Source organism: Pelobates fuscus, chromosome 2 (genome assembly GCF_036172605.1).
Source record: "Pelobates fuscus isolate aPelFus1 chromosome 2, aPelFus1.pri, whole genome shotgun sequence".
Lineage (NCBI taxonomy): Eukaryota > Metazoa > Chordata > Amphibia > Anura > Pelobatidae > Pelobates > Pelobates fuscus.
In genome coordinates this window covers 45,733,547-45,757,080 of record NC_086318.1, presented here as the reverse complement: position 1 = coordinate 45,757,080, position 23,534 = coordinate 45,733,547, and the positions used below count along the sequence as shown (strand labels likewise).

The 23,534-nt window shown below is 38.0% G+C and overlaps 1 protein-coding gene across 1 annotated transcript in view; it reads right to left on the bottom strand.

Annotated features, from left to right (window-relative positions):
* Positions 1–7,566: 7,566 nt before the first annotated feature.
* SDC1 (syndecan 1) overlaps positions 7,567–23,534 on the bottom strand; it is a 34,112-nt gene continuing 18,144 nt past the window's right edge. The window contains exons 2-5 of the mRNA XM_063440864.1: positions 13,188–13,263; positions 11,248–12,389; positions 9,857–9,986; positions 7,567–9,047 (exon numbers count right to left, since the gene is read on the bottom strand). Coding sequence (XP_063296934.1) covers positions 8,881–9,047; positions 9,857–9,986; positions 11,248–12,389; positions 13,188–13,263 — 1,515 coding nt within the window. The 3' untranslated portion in view covers positions 7,567–8,880. The remainder of the gene's footprint in view (positions 9,048–9,856; positions 9,987–11,247; positions 12,390–13,187; positions 13,264–23,534) is intronic.

The following is a 23,534-nucleotide window of genomic DNA, read 5'->3' as shown; positions in this document are numbered from 1 at the left end:
CTTTGCAGCATTAAGTGTATATTTTATGTTTTTTTTCCCTAGATAGAGGGGTGTTTGGTAGAGTAGCATAAATTCAGGCGTGAAAGTGGGAGCTAAGCCCAATATTTTAGCCATTTCCCCTTGCATGAATTTGGAGAAGGGTTCAATCAGTGGACAGTTCACCATATATGGAGGAGGGTGTCCTCATCACAACATGCATTTCCAGCATGTAGGGGGACCATTGGTGCAAACAGTCCCCCCCCTACCACCTGGGTTCTATACCAACGAGTGAGGAGTTTATAGCTAGCGTCCAGAAAAGACTTATGTGCTAACAAATGTTCCCATTGTTTTTCTAAAAAGTGCTCCCCTAAGCCCTCCTCCCAGTCTACTACATACTGCAGGGATGCAGTTCATACTAAATAACATAGAAGTCTGTACAGGGTGGATTTACCGCTGTCTAGTTGTTCAAAACCTGTGAATCGTTCGTGCGAGTTGTGTTAATGGTTAAAGTGCAGTTCAAACTGGTTAAAGGCAGTCAGTGCTTTCCCCTGAGTAACGGAAGCACGCAGACTGCTCTTAATCCACATCCAGTGGAACCCACCACTTTTTGTCCAAGACCATGCACTTGCACCCCCATTTCAAAGAAGAGAATAAGATCATAGAATTATTTAGCCATGGGAGTCGCATGTGGTTTATGCCCTAGGGGGCTTTAATTCTATTTATCTAATCGCCACTAATTAATCCTGAAGGTTCAACAGTTTGTGCAAGAGGAGAGCTCTCGCCAGCTGTACTGAACACAATGATCTCCGTAAGTATGTGACTATCACCACCTTACACGAGCATCTGAGACTTTCACAGAAATACATGATGTGGCAATGAAGGTTAGTTATACTTGTAACATTCAGAGCAAAACTGCTACATCTGAATTTCTGCAGTTTGGAACAAGCTAAGAAAGCAGAATGTGGGATAAATGAATTAAGAAAATAGAAAATTAGTAAAAGTCTTAAAAACACAAGAAAGCAGCAAAAAAATATATTTTTTTTAATAATTTTTCTTCATGGCAGGAAACTTCCTTTCTGTATTTTGAATACACTGTTTTTGATTGTTCATTACACATCTGCAGAATTCTGTAAGAGGATTGGAAAGAACATCAAACCAGTTCCAACTAACTTAAAGGGTTTGGTTTTCCCTAGCCAAGGGCTCCCGGCCCCAGGTTAACAAAATGCAAAGGGAACACACCTTAAATCTGTTTCATAGGGAAAACTTCCTCAGGGTGTCAATGACTGGAACTTATGGGAAGTAAATCACTGTCAGTCTTCTTACAGCTTCCCGCTTTTTATTGGAACATAAGCAACAAAGAATGTGAGTCAGCAGATAAGAACCATTCGGCCAATCTAGTCTGCCTTAAGCTGTAAAGAAAGGAGAATCTACAGGAGTCAGACTTGTGTTGCAATTTCTGTCTTAGCCAAGAATTAAATTTTGCGTTTTTCTAAATTTTGAGGGATATTTACCAACGTGTGAATTGTTGGAAAGTCAGCTATTATTTCCGATCAGCTATTTTGGGGTTAAAGTCCAGATTCACCTTCGAGCTGGTTAACTGAACAGATTGTAATGAATTGAAATATAAGTTTGAAAAAGTTTGTCAAAAAACAGCAAATTTGGACAACTCTCCAATTCAGCTCGTTGTCATGGCTACCATGGAAATAAAGCCATTTGATTTTCCACATACAATTTAGTGAATAAACCTTTACCTCCAAACAAATCATATTTTAGTGAATGATAATGATTGTATGCTAGGTTAAGAATTCAAAAGTTGTGGTAAACGGAGAGCCCATAATGTAAACAGGTACACTTCTGAGATCATAAAACCAGCACTAAAGCCAATATCTAAATTAATTGGAGACTAAAGTACCAGTGTTAAGGGCATTTAATAAAACTGATATAATGGACTGTAAACTTCTACACAGATTATGACAATCACATGGATCCCATCTTATCAGAACAGCAAGACCCAAGCTAGAGTGGAAATTAATTAGGGTAACAAAAGGTCTGTATTGTATCAATATGGTCAAAGTCTAATTAGATCTAGATAGAAAATAAAGTGAACAAGCCAATGTTCATTAACAGAAGAGGTAAAGGGCTAATGAGTCTGGTAATTGTTTATTACATAGAGCAGTGTTTCCCAACCCAGTCCTCAAGGCACACCTACCAGTCCAGTATTTAAGGATTACCCAGTTTTGTCTAAGGTGTTTTTTTTTTTCTTCTAAAAACACCTTAGACAAAACTGGGTAATCCTTAAATACTGGACTGGTAGGTGTCCCTTGAGGACTGGGTTGGGAAACACTGACATAGAGCAACAATGTTGCATAGTCCATCCTGGGATACAGGCCCCATACTCCATACGCAATAGTCTTCAGCTGGGTCCTGGCACCAATACAGAACATTTCTATTGAGTGCCAGTACATACCTTTTATAGCTATGGGCCGTGAGACCTTTCAAAAATAAAGTTGAACCCTCCCCCCCCCCCCCTCCTCCCAAATTAACCGAAACGTCATTCATACTTCTTCCTACAATTGTGGGAATCTATTGTTGGTTGACTCAAACTTTGTGAAACACTTTAATTCTACATTTGGTTTAAGTTTTAATGAGGTGTCCATTTGGGCAATGTACCCTTTCATGGGCTTAAAAAACACCCCACACACTTTGGTAACCACTTCAGTTTTGAAAAAAATAAAAAAACCACAAACACAAACACTTCTGTAGATTAAGAATTATTTTTCTTTTAAATTCTTTATTTTTGTTGTGCTTGTTGTGTACAGGCAGCCTGCATTGCCACGACAACGAATGCGCAAGTGTTCCAACATACATAATATGACATTAACATGGCAAATACGTTACATGCACCTTTTTGTATTGATGTTCGTGAACTTTTGAGAAGTTGTAAAGTTATATATTAGTTAGCAGTACAGTAAAACAGGTTAGCTCAAACAAGGCTAAGAATGGCTCGTGGACCAGTTTGTGTACCGAAGGTTGTGAGTCTTTGGGATAATATGCGGAGCGGTTTCAGGGGCCTGCATAGTAGCAGTATATAGCCAACCTGCCCATTATCTCGTATGCATTCGCGTTGGACACGGTAGGTCTATAGGGTTTCCCTGTAAACGCTATTTGAAACAGTAACCATTCAACTTAGCTAAACTACAACGACTGCCCGTCTCGGAGGATTATCGGTAGGGTTTTATGTTCTCGGGGCAGTGAATGTTATGGGCCTCCTGTGATTGTTTAGTGCGGGACAGCAGCGTGTGCGGTTAAGGCATAAGAGGCGGAGCACCCCTTTAAACTTATTACTAAGAGCTGAGGTCAAAGTTAGGGGTGGGTAGACAGAAAGGGGTGCGTGTACCCCTGAGCCAGCGGGTAGGGGTTTGGTGAGACGTGTCTCCAGGTACAGCTATCTGCTTGCGCTTTGTGCGTGCTTAAGTATTAAGTCAACAGGGAAACAGTGCAGTACAATGACAGTCAGGTCTTCTCGATGGCGGCTGCTTCGTTCCGTTGGGTAGCCGGTATAAAAGGGCGGATAGTGGCCAAGTCCCATGTTGTTGTAGAACGGAGCCCAATTCGGATATGTCGGCAACTCTAAGAGTCCCAGTCTCGTGAGTTATCATAAGGCTCCGTGGTGCTCCCCATCTGTAGGGTCTTTTATGATGTATCAGCACTGTGGTAAGTGGTCTCATGGATCTTCGCCATGTCATTGTAGCCCTGGATATGTCCGAGTAGAACAATAAAGAGTGTCCCTCAAATTGATAAGGAGTGGTGTTGCGGACCGCTGATAGGAAGGCCTGTTTGTCTGGGCCGTGTTGAAAACGCACTATTACATCCCTGCTGTGTTGCTGGGAGCTCGCCTGCGGTAATCGGTAGCATCCCTCCAGTAACATGGCTTTAGCTTGTTTTGGCGCAAATAGGCTGGATATTAGCCTTCTGAAGTGATGGGGATTTCTGCAGTTGTAACACTGTCGGCCAGGCCCCTTACTTTGACGTTGTTCCATCGCCTGCGATCTTCCATCGCTGCAACTTGGTGCTGGGTTTGGACCAATTCGTTCTTGATCTTAGTCAGCTCACCTTCTAGGCTGGTTATGCGGGGTTCGTGTGCCGCTGTGCTGATTTCTGTGTCCTGTAATCTCACCGACACCCCATGTATTTCCTCTTTAAAGGAATTGATGTCTGCCGCAATATGTCGGCGTAGATCTTCCAGGAGGGCTTTTAGTCGGTCCTCAGTGACAGGCGGGTTGCTTATTCTCTGCGCCTCCGCCATCATGTCCAGGTTGGATAGTGAGTCTTCACTGGACGGTGCGTCGGAGAGCGGCACCATGACAGGTCTCAGGGACGCTTGCGGCCTCCACAAGAGTTCGCCGATATCGGCGGTATTTGGTTGCTTTTCCGTCCGGTATTTTTTGCTTTTGCGCGACATTGTTTGAGGAGGACGGTAGGGCTGATGTGATAGGGGAATTTGGGCATAAACAGCTTTAACAGCCCATTTTTCTCCCGGCTTGAACGGAGCTCCTGAGAGACACGTCTTGTCAGTGCGGCTGCTGGCTCCACCCCCCCAGATTAAGAATTTAAGCATCACATTGTGCTTTTAAAAAGGACTTGGAAAATATTCAGAGTTTATTACCATCAGAAATACAGGCTTATATCCGCTTTCGAGTGACCAACAAAGTATTTTCAGAGCAACAATAATTCTGATATAGTAAGATTGAATGTATTGTTTTATGGATACATACTGGATACCCTGCAATATTAATTTTTTTTCTGTGAGTCTAAGGGGTGGTGTTTAATTGTATTTTGTGGTTGGTAAAACAGTGATTGTATGTTTTCACTCGTTGGGCTTTGCACCAGGAGTATTGCAATCAGAGTTTCCCCTGGAGAGAGTGTGTAAAGTCTAATTTTTGGTTTAATTAAAGAATTTGTGAGCGAGCAACTGTGCAGCTTTTTTGATGCCTTCATTAGAAAGTGCATGGTTCTGCAGATTGAAAACCTTTTTAAACTATCCACATCCCTGATCAATTCAGTTTAGTGAACAGACCACCTCTATGCATACCTTGAATCGGAACATTCAATATGAAAGCTCTAAGTTATTGTTTATCAAAGTGTTCTGTTCTAAAAAGTGGTTGAACAATAATTAATGCGTGCAATCACAAATTATAAATCAGACACTGCATTTTCGAACACCTTGATAAATCTCATTTACCAACAGAACCTACATAAATTAGGCAACCCTCCAACAATTGTTACAGAAAGCTTGTAGTTGTTCTGCCCCGGAAATTTGAATAGATCATTTTCTATTCTAGTATACGCTTACAATCTTATGATGGAAAGAAGCTTTTTGTATCTTTGACCATAACCAACGCAAGAATTGATATCCTTGATGCTTGGAATATCCCTTTAAATTGGGACATGTATCATTGAGACAACTGCCTCATTTAACAGCTTTAACTTTGAATGAAACAGTTGCCTCACTCAGCAGGCTGAGAAAAGCAGGCAATTCTGATTTTTCTTCATATTTACCCGCTTCTTATGCTTTCCACACCCACTCCTTATAGGATACTGATCTAACCAGTGTTCTATCCCTACGAATTCTGGAAAATTGTAAATCAGGCATGCCCAATGCACACGTGCAGTTATAAGATCTCCTCACCTTGCAACATCCAAACAGGGCAGAGAGGGAGTAGAGAGGCTCCTTAATGTGATTAGAAAGTAAAAACATTTAATATAGTTCAAGAACAGACTTCCAAAGCAACTATTCGAGATTTGACATTCATTTTATTGCATGTGTAACTTTACAACAAATTACAAAAAGGTCAAACAGGTCAGTATCTCTGAAGTGTATTATGTATAGGTGAAACAAATGACATTTTTGTATGAGATGGGAATAAATAAATTAAGGCTATATTATTCCAGAAATATGAAATAGTTTGAAGAACGAACATGGCCAGAATGTTTTAAAAGGGCTTTACTAAACATGAAACTGAATCATAAATGGAGCCCAACAAAAACTAAAATACATCGAGACACAACATTCTTCAGTGTGTTCATTTTGTTTGGCTTCTATAAAATGTAGGGGGGGGGGAGGGGAGGGGAGGGGGGAGGAATCCACAACAGCGCAAAAACAAACTACAGTAATAAACCGGTGTCAACTTAAAATATATTGTTCTTTTTTAAACCACACCGTCTAATAGAAAATGTTTACCAGTTTCCATTTTATGGGATTATTGCATATTTTTGTATTTTTACAAACGTCTCATCCCTGAGATGCAAGTCCTTCCAATCAAAATAAATTCTGATTGCTACCCATGTTATTGTGATGGTCAAAATCCAAATTAACCTTTTCTACCATCCCCCTCCCATGCACCGTTCTCAGAAGGTTTAGTTTACATACAGGCATAGACACTTACCAAAGTTGAGAAGGGTGGGTAATTTTAACAGAAGGGAACATTGAAGCCTATCAAGTTATATTCTTTATTACCCATAGATTAGTAGTTTGGATTACTGCAGATTGTTATACATTGAATTTGCACCACCAACTTGTGCAAGTGGGAGGCTTAGAATAGGTTAAGTACACAGAAAAAGTCATGTAAATTAAAGGTTCTGAGGGGAAAAAAAAAAAAAGATAATTGCTACACCATATGGTTCCATCCATTGCAGCTCAGTTCTAATGGAGCTACAGTTATGGGACAAGAACAGGGAAGGGACCTGTATCATTGTGTTACTGAGCCTCTTAATCACAAGAGGAAATAAGGCACTTTTAAGTGTTCGCCATTTGGCTGCATGGACAATGCTAATGTTTGAAAGACATCTAGCAGACGGAGGGCTTAAGGAAGCCACGACTATGAGAATAGTCATAAGTTAAGACAGGTTTATGCTCAGTAATTTACAAAGTTCAATTCAAGCCAATATTAAATATTGCTAGTTCTGAGCCCAATCACGGCTGTTACAATTGAAATATCACCACTTAATACACTATAGCAATGGTTTAAAGTATATCAAACATATGAGGGGGAAGTCCCATCTTGTTTGAAAAGAGAAAAAGAAAAAAGAAAAATATGGCACTTCAGGTATGTAACTATTTAGGTTCTTTGAATCGTACAATACGACATACACAGAAGAAAGCCTCAAAGCCAGTTGTAAAGTCTCCCAATTATAGTTTTGTTTTAGTCAACGAATGCACAACAACCTCAACACTTGTGCTTTATGTAGCGTGTAACTGAAGCTATATACACATTTCTCCTCTATGTAAAATATTAAAACAAAAACACAAACGGACATAGATAACCTGACAAGTTCACGTTTTTAAAATAGGTCTCTGTTGCTCTGTTTTCAGTAGATTTTAGAACAAATTTACTCTTTGCACACAGACATCCTGTGCGTTCACCATTGAGTGGCATCTTTTACATTCTAGAATCCGGAGCACAGGGGAAATAATTCCACCCCCCCCCCCCCCACCCCCCACCCCCCAAACAGGATAACGTGAACTGTCAAATAATGGACCTGCCGTGAAAAACCTTAACACATTTCTCTATCATACCTTCTAAAGGAATAAACCGAGTCCTATAGCAGGAAAGGCACATACTATTGAAACTTCTGATACATTCATGCTTACTTTCAAGTCACGTTACTAGAGACAACGAACTAAATAAAAATACTAAAAACACAAAGAAAACCGTAGGAGTCTCATCTTATACATAGAAGAGATTGAAGAGAAAAATAAAGTCTACTAGTATTGTTCCCATGTGATCACTGAATGTGTTACTGAAAATTGAGGGGATGCAAAGGAGACATTGAAGAAGGCTTTATTCCTATGGTATGCAAAATAAAAATACAAAATACCAGAATATGAATTCTTCCTATTTAAATCATGCTGGGTCACTTTGTTCTTTAGGATACAGAAAGGTATGCCAGTGCCCCCTCCTACCTTCACCAACACAAATCAATGCCTTCTGATCTGAATGAATAGTGCAATGAAAAGAAAAGGGAAAAAAATACCAAAAACAAAAAACGGTAAAGGTTTGGCAATAAAATGGTGATTACAGATGCACATTCATCCAATGACCTGGATCGTCAACTCTTCACATATACACACTATTAAAAACGGGAGGGGGAGGAAAAAATAAAATCTACAAAAGTTAAAGTGAATAAATAAATGGTGGCAGTTTAACGTTCAAGTGAAGGAACCAAAACAAAAAAAAAAAAAAAAACAGAAATTTCCCACATACCGCTTGATCGTAAAATAGAAGCGCATCAGGTGTCACTAAACATCACTGAGTCACAGTCCTCTCATAGCTAGAGATATGCTTTGTTAAATAGTCCATTTTGTGCATCAGTGATACTTGCTGCTTAAGTGCTATAATTCGGAACGTTGAATAAGCAGGCTAGATTTGTACCATCATTTGTCTTTATATATATATAAAAAAAAACAAAAAACAAACAGCAACCCCCTTCTTCCCCCAAAACCAAACAAAATGTACAAAAAAAAAAAACAAAGAAAAAAAAATAAACAACTCTTAACTAGTATATACACACATTTATAGTGAAAGGCACTAGAGGAATGATACAGTCTTCAGTAGGATGTAACTGGGCAAACAATTTAAAGCAACATTCTCCTCAACAAGCCGAATACATATCCTCTGTCCATAGTCCAAATCAATCTTTAAACCACACACAAACAGACAAGGGATGTGTAGAAAATCTTTGTTTTCTGACTTTTCGTGGCCGGATCAACAGTCAGAGTAAGATTATGGCTTGTCTCACATTTCGCTAGCTTGCCAACAAAAGCCACAGATTGAGTACTGTGGAAAGAATCGTAAAATAAAAGACAAATAGCCAGATTTCTAATTGAAGATACATGGCAGCTTATGCATAGAACTCTTTCTGTTCACGTGGCTTCTGATATCCCCCATTTGATTGTTTTGGTTCCTCCAAAGAGTAGCTTCCTTCGTCTTTCTTCTTCATTCTATACAACACAAATCCAACCAAAAACCCAGCGAATATCAAACCAACAGCACCACCTGCAATGATTCCTGCAATAAAAACAAAATAAATCTAGGTTAATCTAATTCAATTACTACATTTATTAGAAGACACACATGTACATTCAGAGAAAGTCGCACTGCTTTGGGACATACACTTGTTAGGCATCTAGACTCAGAATTGACTAAATACCAGTCTGTTAACACGGGTCAGGCCCCTGCATAGGTCACAGGGGCATTCGTAAAGAAAGAATGGTTCCGCATACAGACAAATATAACATTATGGTATGTTGAATTATTGAAGATTTAACATGAATCGTAAGTTCCGTATTGTTTCAATTAAAAACCAGGACGTAAATGCTAGTGTCTGGCAATAGAAGTTTCCATTTTAAAGAATATCTGCACAATATACTTGTCCAGCAGTCAGAGAGCATCTACAAGAGGTATGTGTCACTGTCATCAAAATGATTTAATGCCTCTTGCCTTGCAATATTAATAAACAAGTGCTACTATGAGAAAATTGTGAGATTTTAGAATTCACAACCAGCCCACACCCATTTGAAAATGGGTAGATACATCACTCAAAATAAATATATTTAAGGAAGAACACAGTTAAAGCATGGACTGATGATCCGTTTGAGTTTCTAAAATGCAATAAGTTCAGGGGGCAGCATGAGATTTTAAATCACTATAATGGGAAGGCAGATTAAGAAACATTGAAGGCTCAGATATGTAGAAAAGCAAAGAAGGACGTGTGTTCCTTCTGCACATAACAGGTAGGCAATTTAAGATCTCTAGTCTGAAAATAAGGGCTTTCTTAAATACAGAGAGCTTTAAAATTAAATTATGGAATTTCTTACCTGCTAAAAGCTCTTTCCTCTCCATTATCCCATGAGATGCGTCAGGACTGCCTTCACTGTCGACACTTCTATCTTTTGGATCCACAGCATGCACATTTGGAGCAGTGCCCTCAAAATACAGATCTACATTCTGAAGAAAAGGATATTATTTACCTTAATGCACAAAATAGGGAGTTGGTTTAAATGTTTGTGATTTTTCATGTCTTTGGTGAGCCTTGTGATGGTATAAGTTTACAATATGTATATATAAAAAAAAAAAAAAAAGAAAGTGGTTCTCCTATGGAGTTGTACTTTGCTACTGTGCGTAAACACAACACTCTTCCGCCAACAAGCTAGATTGTCCCATGCACTATACAGCATAAGCCCCAGCCGATGGCTTTCCCAAATTAAAGTGGCACTGTCACTTGACATTCGGCAGAGCTACCGCCGTCAAGAAGCGTCACTCACCCAGTGACTGCTGCATGGAATTGAAGGATCCCACCGTCTCCTCCATAGACCTCAATGCTGTACTCTCGCACAGTGGGGCAGAAAAGGACTCTCTGGAAAAGTGTGGTGGAGCCCACGAGGAAGAGATTCAGGCAAGTTACTTTTGCCTGCTCACCCCCTCACCACCCCCAGCTGCAATGTCACTACCAGAAGTAATTTCAAATTATGCAGAGACCTCAATACGGTGACAGTTATTCTTTAACATGTGAGGATTCCTGCTTGGAACTCTCTCCCTTACGGTTAGAACATCCTCTGCTCACAGAGCCAGCCACTGCATTAAGAGCAGCTTTTTCGGCATAATTATTTTCTTCTTCTATAGATGCACAGTTCACACCACAATATATTGTATCTGACAAGTCTGGTTAACACACTGCCACATTTTATTCCATTCTTCCTTGATGAAGAATTATATTGTGATATTAGCAAATTCAAAGTGAAGATACTGTACTTTGTAGTTGGCTGCAATAAAGTAACAGTTATGGGAAAAAAAAAATACACATTTCTTTTTTGGTCCAATGTTGCCAGAGGCATGGAGTGGAGGGTGGAGTTACACCTCCGGCAGCAAATTTTAACTCTGCATGTGCAGCATATCATAGCTATGCACTTCAAATAGAATAATAAAATCAAATATAATAAAATATATACGCCTTCATCCTCACAAAAGGTGTACTGCGGGGAGAGAGTCAACATGCCCACTAGAGGAAGGAAGACCTGCTCCGAAGAGGTGACAACACAGGATTGTCAGGAGCAGTATTTAACTGTGCTGTGTCAGCACTCTGATAAGCATTGGACTGGCTAATCACACCTATTGCAGTGAACGCCTGATTCGTTTTCTATGAGAAACCTTCGATTGGACAAGACTTCATACTAAGGGGAGGGGGTGGGAATTTATTTTCACACATTACCTCTTTATCATCCCCAGATTCTCCGTCCTCCTTCGTATCAGAAACATCATCATTTTCATCTGGTACTATAGGATGCTGATCATCAGGTGTGTGGGTTGACGTTTCTACCGGGTGATCCTCTGGTCTATGAAAGAATCTGCCTTTGTGACGTGTATCACCAGATATGTGAAGATCTCCACTGGAAACTGGAGCACCAACGGTTACATTAGAAGTTGTAGTTTGGTGTGTAGTAGTTGTAGAATGATGATGATGACCACCATGGTGTTTGTGATGTTTGTCAACATCATCAGCAGGTGTTGAGGCCTCCTCTTTAGATTCCACATAGTGCGTTGGACTTGTAGTCAAGGCATCATGTTGAACTACACCCGTTTGGATGTCCACATTTTGAGCCGAGCTTGTAGTTACTGCTATATGGTGAACATCATCCTCATTAACTTCCACATCATGTGCAGGACTTGTCGTTGCTTCACCATAGTGATCTTCAGTGTCTTCTACAAATGATGAAGCCTTGGTAGTTTGCTCATCTTGATGCACATGAGAATCATCAATTGTAGGGCTCTTTGTAGTTTGTTTTTTATCCAAATCAACAAAAATAGGATCTTCAACATAAGTCAACTCAGTTTCTGCTTCATTTGCACGTGGAGTGCTAGATGGAGTTTCTTGATGGTGAATGTGATGATGAATGGAATCTTTTGCCTGGTCTGGGCTTGACGTTGTGAATGTATGATGCACCATGAACTCCCCATCACTAGGTGGGCTTGTATGTGCTTTGGCATGAGAACCATGATGTCCATGGTGGATCTTATCAGGCAAAACAGCTTCAGTAGGATTTAATGTGGTTTTATGGTGGTGAACAACTTCCATTATGCTAGTGGTTACGTGTACCTCTGGCGTAGGCATGTGTGTTTTCGCTTCAGAAGTTGGTTCTTCTGCCAGAATCACCGACAAATCAGGCTGATTTATCTTTACCATAACATCTTCCTGCTGCTTGGTTGTGTCCATGGATTTTGTGGTAGCTTCTACACCAGCTACGGTTGCATTTCTTAGATCTGGTTCTGTAGGTTCCTGCACATTGATGGGAATTACAGTGGATATGGACCCAGAATGTTCATTTTCCACTTCTGATGGAAATATAAATGGATCTTAAAAAAAATAAAAAATAAATGAATTTAAAAAAAAATAAATATTGTGTTTAAACAAGAATATATGAAATCAGAGGATGTGATTATAGTTCGCCATAGGGTACCCAACCATGCAAAAGCCATCTTTCATAACATTTATTTCCCATATGACAGACACCACATAATCTACATAGAAGATCCCACATAACATCCATTCTTCACACAACTAGCAGCAAACAATTGAAGATCCCACCCAAAAAAACATTTCTGACCCAAGTGTAGTAAATCAGGTGCATTTCCCCTCAAAAGGTTCTCAGTGAGACTAGGAGGGTATGCAGAGCATGGAAAAAAAAGAAAAAAAAAAAAAAGGTGCAAGTCTTTGAAGGAATCAATTAAATAACCAGGAATGTTACAGGTTATCAAGTAGCTATGGTAAATATTTTTCTCCTCAACAGAACTAGTGGAGTTGCAGCAAGGAACTGAAGAGATCAGGATGAAGAATACACCAGGTTGGGAGAGAGGGATATTGGAAAAAGATAAGGCACACCGAGGGTAACCAACCCAAGGATGGAGTTCTTGAAATAGAGAATATGAAAGAACATCCCCAAAACCCACTTATGCTTCAATAATGTGGATTAAAGAAAAATAAGAAACCTGTATGATATGAAAACATGCTCTACAATTTTTTCACACAGCCATTTTATGGATGTGGACCATTGGAAACTGCAGAACAGATAGTAGTCCTATACACGAGAGTGTAGAGTGTACACACAGAGCTACTCATGAGTTCTTGATGTGAGGTTTTACAATATTGATTACCTTCGAATCCTGAGCCAGAGTAGTCTTCATCATCGGCAGATCCATCATCATCATCAACTGGAAACCTTAAGTCTTCCTACAGGAGGGAAAATAAAAATAAAATGAATTTAATTAAAAACAAAAAGCTACAAACAACTTTTTGTAACATTTCTAAATGTTAGATTGTAAGGTTAGGTTTGTGCACACTTGAAAAGGAAAGTCGTGCAGCAACAATGATCAACCAATGCGTCTGCTAGTTGACATTCAACGATAGTCACCACCAACTGGCTTAAAACAGACTAGAATAGCCAGCTGACACATAAGATTACAACTGCAGACAAATATCAGTTTTAAGGAGCATGGGTAGTGGAAAAACTAAGCGAAAAATAAACACACATGAACATATTACCTTGACATCACATTAAAGGATAGTATTTTATAATGACCTCCCCCGCCCTCCACACACTGAAGTAATGCTATGTTACAAAATAGAGGGGACAACACCCGATTAATTCAACTCAAGCATATAGCTGCAGGGATGATTTGATTAAAATTTACATTTAAAAATCTCTAGTCAGCAAGACTTTATTATAATCTACATCAGGGGTCCTCAAACTCCGCCCCCCCCCCCAGATGTTGCTGAACTACAACTCCCATGATTCTCTGGCTATGTAATTCAAAGAATCATGGGAGTTGTAGTTCAGCAACATCTGGGGGCCCAGAGTTTGAGGACCCCTGGTCTACATAAACACAATTTCTTGATGATTGTTGCATTTTTAGTACCGGTATTTATAATTAGATGAACATTTCATTCTTAAAACCAAAATCAAAGTGTCAGATGATTTCTCCAATGATTCTAAAAGTATCCTTAAAATATAAATTCCGCACCGCACTGACTTTTGTTGTTTTTTTTGTCACTATGTAAGCCTTGTTAATTTTAAAAAGTTCTTAAAAAAAATAATAAACCCCCCCCCCCCCCCCCCCTGTAAATGTCCACTGTGCCCTGTATGTGTCAATTGACAGCTTGCTGACCTTTCACCATGGCTGACCATTCACAGAAATCAAAAATCAGTTTGGCAAAACTAGTGAAATCTGTTCTCAAAATAGGAGATTGCAGTCTCCAAGCACCATAACAGTTTACTATAGTTGTTAAACTACCAATATAGGGTTCCAGGGCACTACTGTTGTAAAGAGGTTTCACTTCTTACTTGACCAAAAAGGAAATACATTAAAAAAAAAAAAAAAAAAAGTTACAAAATTGGAAAGGGGAAGGGGATAGGGGTGTCACAGGGCACGTAGTGGTTATGGTGTTTGGGTGTTCCTTTAAGGTAGACAGATGACCTGGCGGGGTATCTTTATGTCCCCCTGGTCTTCCCAACATATCAACTTTATTACATGTGTTGCAATCACCAATTAAAAATGCTAAGCCTTTTCCTGCAATACAACTTCCATTTACGCCAAAGTTAGCATTATTATTGTCCTTCACTGCTGCATGTGTGCAGAGGTGGGGTAAGGAGGGGGGAGAGAGCACAGCATCCTGTATTATTCCACTGAAAGCCAGCAAGGACATGTAGGAAGAAATCAATGTAATTTAATAAGCACATTAATCATACTACTGATGACAATAAGCCACTGTTAAGTCAAGGTTAAAAAGACATGTCCTTGACACACACCAGGCTGTAGGTAAGGCTTTCAAAATAAATAGGCTCCAAAACTTTCCATCTTAAATGGAAACCACATCAACTCAAAGGGGCATTCGAAGCACCGTACCCTCTTAGTTAAGGATACAAGCTCGGCTCCCCCCCCCCCCCACCAAAGTCAGCCAATTAAAAACCATTTGGGGAGGAGAGAAAAAAACAAAACAAAAAAACACACAACAACCTCCTGTAATAGCAACTTTCTTTCAGAAATGAAACTTCTTCCATATATTAGTATACTCTGAACTCTATGGAAGGAGAGACCTTGTACCCACACACAAAAGGAAGGTCTGACGTGATAAATCCAGCATTAAGTGCACGTCACATAATGAGCACTATGCTTAAAATCGCAGAAATCCTGGAAGCTTGCAAAATTAACACAATGTCATCCTGCAAAAAATATTTAAAGGGACACTATAAGCACCAAAACAACTTTAGTTTATTGAATATAGATCATGAACAGTCTCACTGCTCAGTTCATTATTTTTTTGTTTCGATTTATGCATGAGGACATCTAGCTCTAGCAAAATCCGTTTACATCAATGCTTTCATATTGGAGCGTGCGTTCCCTTCGACGTTAATTGAAGGGAACCCAATGCCGCTGGTCATGCAGGTTCCCTTCGTGTGCCAACTGTGAGGAGGTAGACCCAGCGCAAAGGGACATCGGTGCTGGAAAGAGGCGAGTGTTAAAGTTTGTTTCTTTAAACCCTTTAACTCTAAATGATTTATTTTTCATGTAAAGAATTGTGTGATTCATGCATATCCACTGCACAAACAAATGTATTTTTGTTACTTAAACTGTTGAAACAAGTTTACCCCCACCTCATTTCAGCATTAAAAGGGTTAAAGATGAGGTGACGCCATCTTCATTACAGCACCAAGAGAGTGTCTTCTTTGCAGCTCCAATCCACCACCTGTGAGGAACCAGATTCTTCCCAGAAGCATTTGGGAAAACATTGAGCACAAGCAGCCGCCAGCAATGCTTCACAGAGAAGACCGAAATAAACTGAAACCCTCACAGCTTTTCGCTTGACAGCCAAGAGATGCCACTTTTATTTATAAAAAAGAGTGAAGATTTCTCTTGAAACAAAAAGTTTTCTAAAATAAGCCAGCAGGGACAGTTAACTCCTACAGCACTTCAAACTGCTGGGGACTGGAGTGTCCCTTTTCAAATAACTTACTCCAGTTCTTTAAAAATTCTAGAACACCCACAACAAATACACATTTCAGAGTCTCTTCTGGGAAAACAAGTTATTTTTGAGAATTTTTTCCCAAAACAAGAGGATTCAGTTATAAAATGTTTAACCATTTTCACTTCACTGTTCCCACAAGTAAGGAGAAAAAAAAAAAAAAAAAAGAAAAAGAAAATTTAAATTGCAAAGAAAATGTGGATGCATCAAGCTTATAAGGGTTAGCGTACTTGAGACTGACTGCAGGGCATGACAACCTAAAATCTGGAGGGCTCTATTAAAGTATCAAGCAACTGGTTGCAGCATTACATATTCAAATCCTTTAATAAAAAGCTAAACGCGAGGAGAAGAGACGGTGCAGGCAGCCGGTACATATCAAGATATTAAAATCTCAGATTTTTTGTTTTTAAACCGCTACTACAATCAGAAAGTAAGCTTTAAGTGCAAAACACAAATGAAAACACCCAAAAACAAAAACACACACACTTATTCCATTAACCCCTTAAGGACAACTTCTGGAATAAAAGGGAATCAGGATGGAATATTTCAGTCATGTGTCCTTAAGGGGTTAAGGTGCACACTGTAGAGAGACATTTATACAGAAAGAATTCTACAATACGGATGCGATTAACAAATTATACAATATTTAGATGTCCCAAGTAGTAGCCAAATCATGAATTCCTGCACAAAAATCTTGCGACCATAACTTTGTTTGAGTCGTAGCATGTCCATGGTGTGGAACGTGAGTGTCGGCGTGCCTATGTTAATGCAGGGTGGTTTTTCCTGAAGTATTACCACGTATGCAAATCCAGCCACTGCCCCTCGCCATGCCATATTGCACTCTCTGGAGATTAACAATTCTCCCATGTCACTAGATTATTTTAGGACTCCTTTCACTCCCCCCCCCCCCCCCCCCCCCCAAGGGATCCATTTAGACTAATGAGGTGATGAAGATATAGTGGTGCGTTATGCCCTGATCAGCATGTATTTCCCAAAACAGTCTAAGTTGGACGTCACAGTATATGTGACACTGAAGAGCCAGGTCAGCTTAATTTGATTGGCTCTAGATTGCCAAATTTTTCATAGCAGTCACAAGATCACTATGTGACCAGAATCACATGTTCCTCTTTAAACCAACTTGTTTCTCTTTTCGTGGAAACAAGGAGAATGCGAGGGTAGACAGAAATTCTGCTTCACCCAAAACACACTCCCACTCTTCAAAAGTAAAAAAAAAAAAAAAAAAAAAAAAAAAAAAAAGTGGGAATAACTTACAAGTGTTTTACTGAAGAACCACTGCAGCCAGGAGGACCCCCCCCCCCCCCCCCCCCTTTGGTTAATGCATAAAGCAGCACAACATCCAAGAGAATTACTACAAACAAGGTATATCCAGACTGCCAGTACCATTGCTGAGATTTGCCAGACAGCCCCTGTACACATGCAGCACTATAGGAATAGCTAGATAGAATTGGAAGAGAGATACACACAGGTTGGGCCAACATTCCAAGTAGGAATATCATTGAAATTGGTTAACGGCTGGAGCTTTGACAGGTTACTCAAGAGGACAACTTTTAAATGAGCTTCATTTGGGCTCCTTCGATTGCATTGTTCATTACAATTAACGCCTGAATTTCGGCCCGATAACTTCCTGCGACCTCACTCCTGCACTTTGCATGTAGTAGGGTGCAATTGACACTGATCAATTATCTGTACCCCAGAAACAACAGTTTTGCTTATTGACGAAGCCATTTAAATGAAACATTAGCTAGGTCAGACATGATGAGCTGATGAATAAACTCATTGTTCCTTTGTGAAGTTTCCCATGATGAATCTCCCAAGACTCCGTTATAATATGTACCTGCAACTACCAACATAAGTTATTTACCCGTCAAATCCTACTCTGAATTAATTGTTTGTATGACACACTTTCCCTGTGTTAGCATGTAAGTAAATTAACACTTCGCATGCAAGTTAATTTAACACCGAGCTCTATGCTATACGAGATTTGCATATCTGATAACAATTTGCATTGTACTAGTGCAGCAAGTCTGGGAGCATTATATGCAACCGCACCCCCTACCTGTTGAAAACAGACCACGCTGCATGCATGTGTGAAGAGATAAAGACACACATCCTCCTCATTAACATTGTCATCCAAAACATACGTACAACACCTGAACCTTCAAGCCTGGCAGTTAATCTCAGAACTGCTGATAGGACCTAAAATGCAGTTACTGTTTGTCTGTGTTTGAGCATTACTGCCATGGTAATGGGTTTGCAAACAAAGCACACGTGACCGGCCATGCAATCCTTGAGAGCGCAGTGATCAATTATAAACACACAGCAAGACCGTGCGAAAGGGAAGCACAAAGATCAGACTATAAAAAAGGCTTCCGATCTACCCTTACCATAACACTCAGCAATATCAAGATACCAAGTTATCAATCAGTGGTCTAGAGCAGCGATAGGCTACCATCGGCACTCCAGAAGTTGTGGACTACACCACAACTGGTGCTTTGCCAGTATTCTGGCTGTGGGAGCATTATAGGACATGTAGTCCACAACATCTGGATGTGATAAAGGCTGTCAGTCACAGAGATTAAGAAGCCGCAGCTTGGAGATTTGTTCATTTTGCAACTTTAATGGACGGCATCTGTTACAGTAGGCCTTGACAAACCCATGTAACCATTGTGCAGAATAAGCATAGAATTTTTTTTTTTATTTTTTTTTCGTAATACATTTTTACAGACACAGCTTTTCCAGAGTGTGCAATTGCATGGACGGCTTCAAATCTTGCTGCAAAGGAAACAGCCAGAGCCGGACATTAATCCTGCTACAGCCTCCACAGCTGTGACAAATGGCTATAAACCCTTAACAAAAAAACCCAAAGGAGAACGCTTACACTCTCCAGCAGTTATTTAACCCCCCTGTGGGGGGGGGGGGGGGGGGAGGCAAGAAAGTAAAATATATATAAAATTACATACATTGCAGTTTTGCTCTGTTATCAAGCAGAATCTGAAAAATGCCTTCAGAGAGACCTGCCCTTATGGTTAACTTGTGGAATCAATAAAACGTTAACATTGTTACAGCATTTACACAGCAAACAGGAATTTATATGTAGCACCTCATCATCTGTGTCTGCAGTAGGTTACAACAGGATATTTATGGGGGTAAGGTCAGAAAAAGTGTAAGGGGGGGGGGAGAATAATTAATACGCACACAACAAAAAGCAGAGTGCAAGCTTCTGAGAGTATTACAACAATTAGAGTCTGCCACCGATGGAAAGCATTATTAAACTTCTGAACTGATGAAAAGCCGGCTTGCAAAGGGAGCAGCTAACTGCAATTTAGCATAAGGTCTGCTTTGGATCAGATCCGAGATCTGAAGGATAAAGGGTTGCCCCAGACTAGAAGCCTGTAGGATAATATGAAATAGCGGTGACCTTGCCCCGAGGGCAGTATTAAACACTCCATGAAATGATGGCAGATAAAAACACAAAAAAAGCCAAAAGAAAGGTAGATCCAGGGGCTATATATAATGCCCCACCTCACATCGCATGCCATTATTCAAACTGCTTACAGAAAAAAAGAAAGTAAGCTGGGTGGGAGACTGATAAAAATCAGATTCCTGAAAACGGTTCTCTGCAACTTTAGAATAAAATTAGGCCTCTTTGAAAATGCATTCAGAAGGGCAAGATTGGAAACCACAGCCTAGCAGTTACAAGATTTTAATGCTGGATTTCCCAAACTGGAGATTTAAAAATTTTGGGGGCTTTTAGAGTTACCGTACTTATTTTTATTTTAGACAAAAAAAAAAAAAAAAAAAAAAAAAATTATATATATAATAATATAAATAATAATAATATAAATAATAATAATATAATTAATAATAATAATAATATAATTAATAATAATAATATAAATAATAATAATAATAATATAAATAATAATAATAATAATATAAATAATAATAATAATAATATAAATAATAATAATAATAATATAAATAATAATAATAATAATATAAATAATAATAATAATAATATAAATAATAATAATAATAATATAAATAATAATAATAATAATATAAATAATAATAATAATAATATAAATAATAATAATAATAATATAAATAATAATAATAATAATATAAATAATAATAATAATAATAATATAAATAATAATAATAATAATATAAATAATAATAATAATAATATAAATAATAATAATAATAATATAAATAATAATAATAATAATATAAATAATAATAATAATAATATAAATAATAATAATAATAATATAAATAATAATAATAATAATATAAATAATAATAATAATAATATAAATAATAATAATAATAATATAAATAATAATAATAATAATAATATAAATAATAATAATAATAATAATATAAATAATAATAATAATAATATAAATAATAATAATAATAATATAAATAATAATAATAATAATATAAATAATAATAATAATAATATAAATAATAATAATAATAATATAAATAATAATAATAATAATATAAATAATAATAATAATAATATAAATAATAATAATAATAATATAAATAATAATAATAATAATATAAATAATAATAATAATAATAATAATAATAATAATAATAATAATAATAATAATAATAATAATAATAATAATAATAATAATAATAATAATAATAATAATAATAATAATAATAATAATAATAATAATAATAATAATAATAATAATAATAATAATAATAATAATAATAATAATAATAATAATAATAATAATAATAATAATAATAATAATAATATAAAAATATATAGATTGTTTTTAACTTCCCTCGGTTCTGAGTTGTAAAGCAAAAAGCTGATGTGCAAATTCACAAAAACAGGGCAAAGGCAATCGATTATTCTTAAAGGTGTTGCAGGCAACAAGAAACTAGGAGCAAATCTTAAGGCCAATCCACAGGATCCATAGAATCTATAGGAGATATTGAACATTACAGTTTAAAAAAAAAATATATATATTTTTTTTTACCCAAAGCCCATTTTTATCCCCGGGTACAAATGCAATTAGGGTCACAGTCACAATGTTAAGGTTTATTTACCAAACAGTGAATCGTAGTTAATGTAAAACTGGAATGAGAGATTAGGAAATGTACATTTTGCTCAGCTAGACACTGGTCATAAGGGTTACAACACGAAGAAAAAGAACAAACCGACTCACATCTAGATTAGAGTCAAGCAGATCAGTGAGTAATTCAATCAAAGGTCATGGAGCTGATAAGAAACAGACCTTTAGTAGGAAGGATGAAAGGGAACCCACTGCTTATCTCAGAGGTGTTTATAAACAAACAGTATCTGGACCAACACATCTGCTGGAAATGTTGCCTGCCCATTCTATAGATTACTTTAGCCAAATAACCCAAGGCTGACCTGGTCATTTACATCCACTTTAAAACCATATGCCAACGTCAGACCTATAAACAAATAGCTTACCACAAAGAGCATAGTAATGCAACTATGGGCTAGCCAGTGGCCCAACAGGAAAAGACACAAACAGTCAATTAAATCCATCATATAGAACAAGACGCTGTATACAATATTAGTGGGGTATAATCTATCGTTTTAATTTAGCAAAAATTTTCAGTGTAAAAAAAAATGCAAAAGTTTAGTGCATTTTTACTGCAGCGACACTATATTGAAATGATCAATCTTTGTACCAATATAGCAAGTCTAGGCTCACCCAATGAAAAGGAGCAAAACCCTGCATAGGTGATGTCTTTAAATCACCTTTTTCTTTTAATGGAACTTTGCCCAGGTTTCAATAAAATAATTAAAAGGAGGAAGTAAAATAAAAGAACTCCACCTCTAGCAATTTGAGGTATTAGTGGGCTCTACAAATACCAATGGGTGCAGTGGTCCTTTCCTTTGAAACACTACAAAACGTAATGGTTTTAGAAAAGCCTTAAATCCACCTCTAATGGTGGTCCGTATGGCTGAAAACTGTCACCTGAAGCCGATCCAATAAAAAAAAAAAAAAAAAAAAAAAGCGCATTGAATACAATACTTGCATATAACTAATCTTTTACGCAAGTGCAGTACTTGCTATGCAAATACATTTTATTTAGGGCAAATGGAGGTGTGGTGGGTGGGCAAGGGACCCAACACAACTAGGAACAGGGTTACTACAGCATTAGGAATACAGGTTTGTAGCGCTATAGTGTCTAGTGTTCCTTTAAGCACTAGTCCGTGTAATTAAAGGAGAACCAATATCAGTATCTCTACTAATACATAGAGCAGGATTATTCCCAGGCATAATCCCAAAGGTTAAATAGTATGTGACCTTTACAGGGAGGGATCAGAAAAGAATGACAAAACAATCCTGAGTGTCACTTTTAGAAGAAAGAAAAAGAAAATGAATTACACAGATCATGTTGAGGGTTTAGATCTAGGAAACTACATGGACTTATTGAAGAGGTGTGCAAAAGGAGCAACAAGCGCTCTGCCAAAGGGATTACATAATACGTAGACTGGTACTTCATTTTCTATGTGCAGGAAAAATAGGAGCAGGAGGAAAGAAAACACTGTATGGATCGATTTAACAAACCAATACCATTATAACAGCACACGCCAGAGACTGGACTTTACCCATCAACTTGGTACTAATGATATGGTCACCTCTAGATTTACATAAGGAATGATTGAATCTCATTAAGTTAGTTTAATGCCATCACACACTGGTCAGCTAGAACAAACTGGTAAACTCTGGTGCAAAGATGATAATCTGGCTCAAACAGAAAGGGTGGGCAGGGCAGAAAGATCCCAAACAGATTCTGAAAAAGAAACCGAACAATACACACATTTTAACCTGCATCACTTTAAGCCCTTTTCCACATCACCTACTTCAGTCTGCATTTAAACTCTGTACGTTCAGGGCATTTCCCCATCAGAAGCTGCTAAATACATTCCTGTTTAAGGGTCATCCCAGGTATGAATGCTCTTAAAACCTGTACCGGTTCTCCTTTGTAACAATGTCCTATTATAAAGTTTGGGCATGTACTCTCTTGTCAAGCAGTTTTAGAATGCAAGACAGTTTGTGACACGGACTCCTTGTCACCCCAAGCTTTGGCAAAAACGTCTCCCTTCGAGAGCGTGAGTGTGTGTCTTCACAGTATGTGGGTCTACAGCCCAGTGATCCATCAATATAAAGAATACACATGCTCGGTCAAAAACCCGTCAGTCACATTAATTCGCAGAAAGACACCATTGGATTACCATTACTCCTGGTCTAGCAAATGTAGACCCAATATTTATCCTTTGATTGCAAGCTCGCTGGCTAGCTAGCAAAGGATAAATAAAAGCTTCAACGGCTAGTACTGAGCTGATGAGCAGGCTCTCTACCTTTTATAGAGAAATGAAGGGAGGACACAAAATTGAGTGGGAGTGAGCAGCGATCATGCAAATGTGTACGTAGAAATTATAT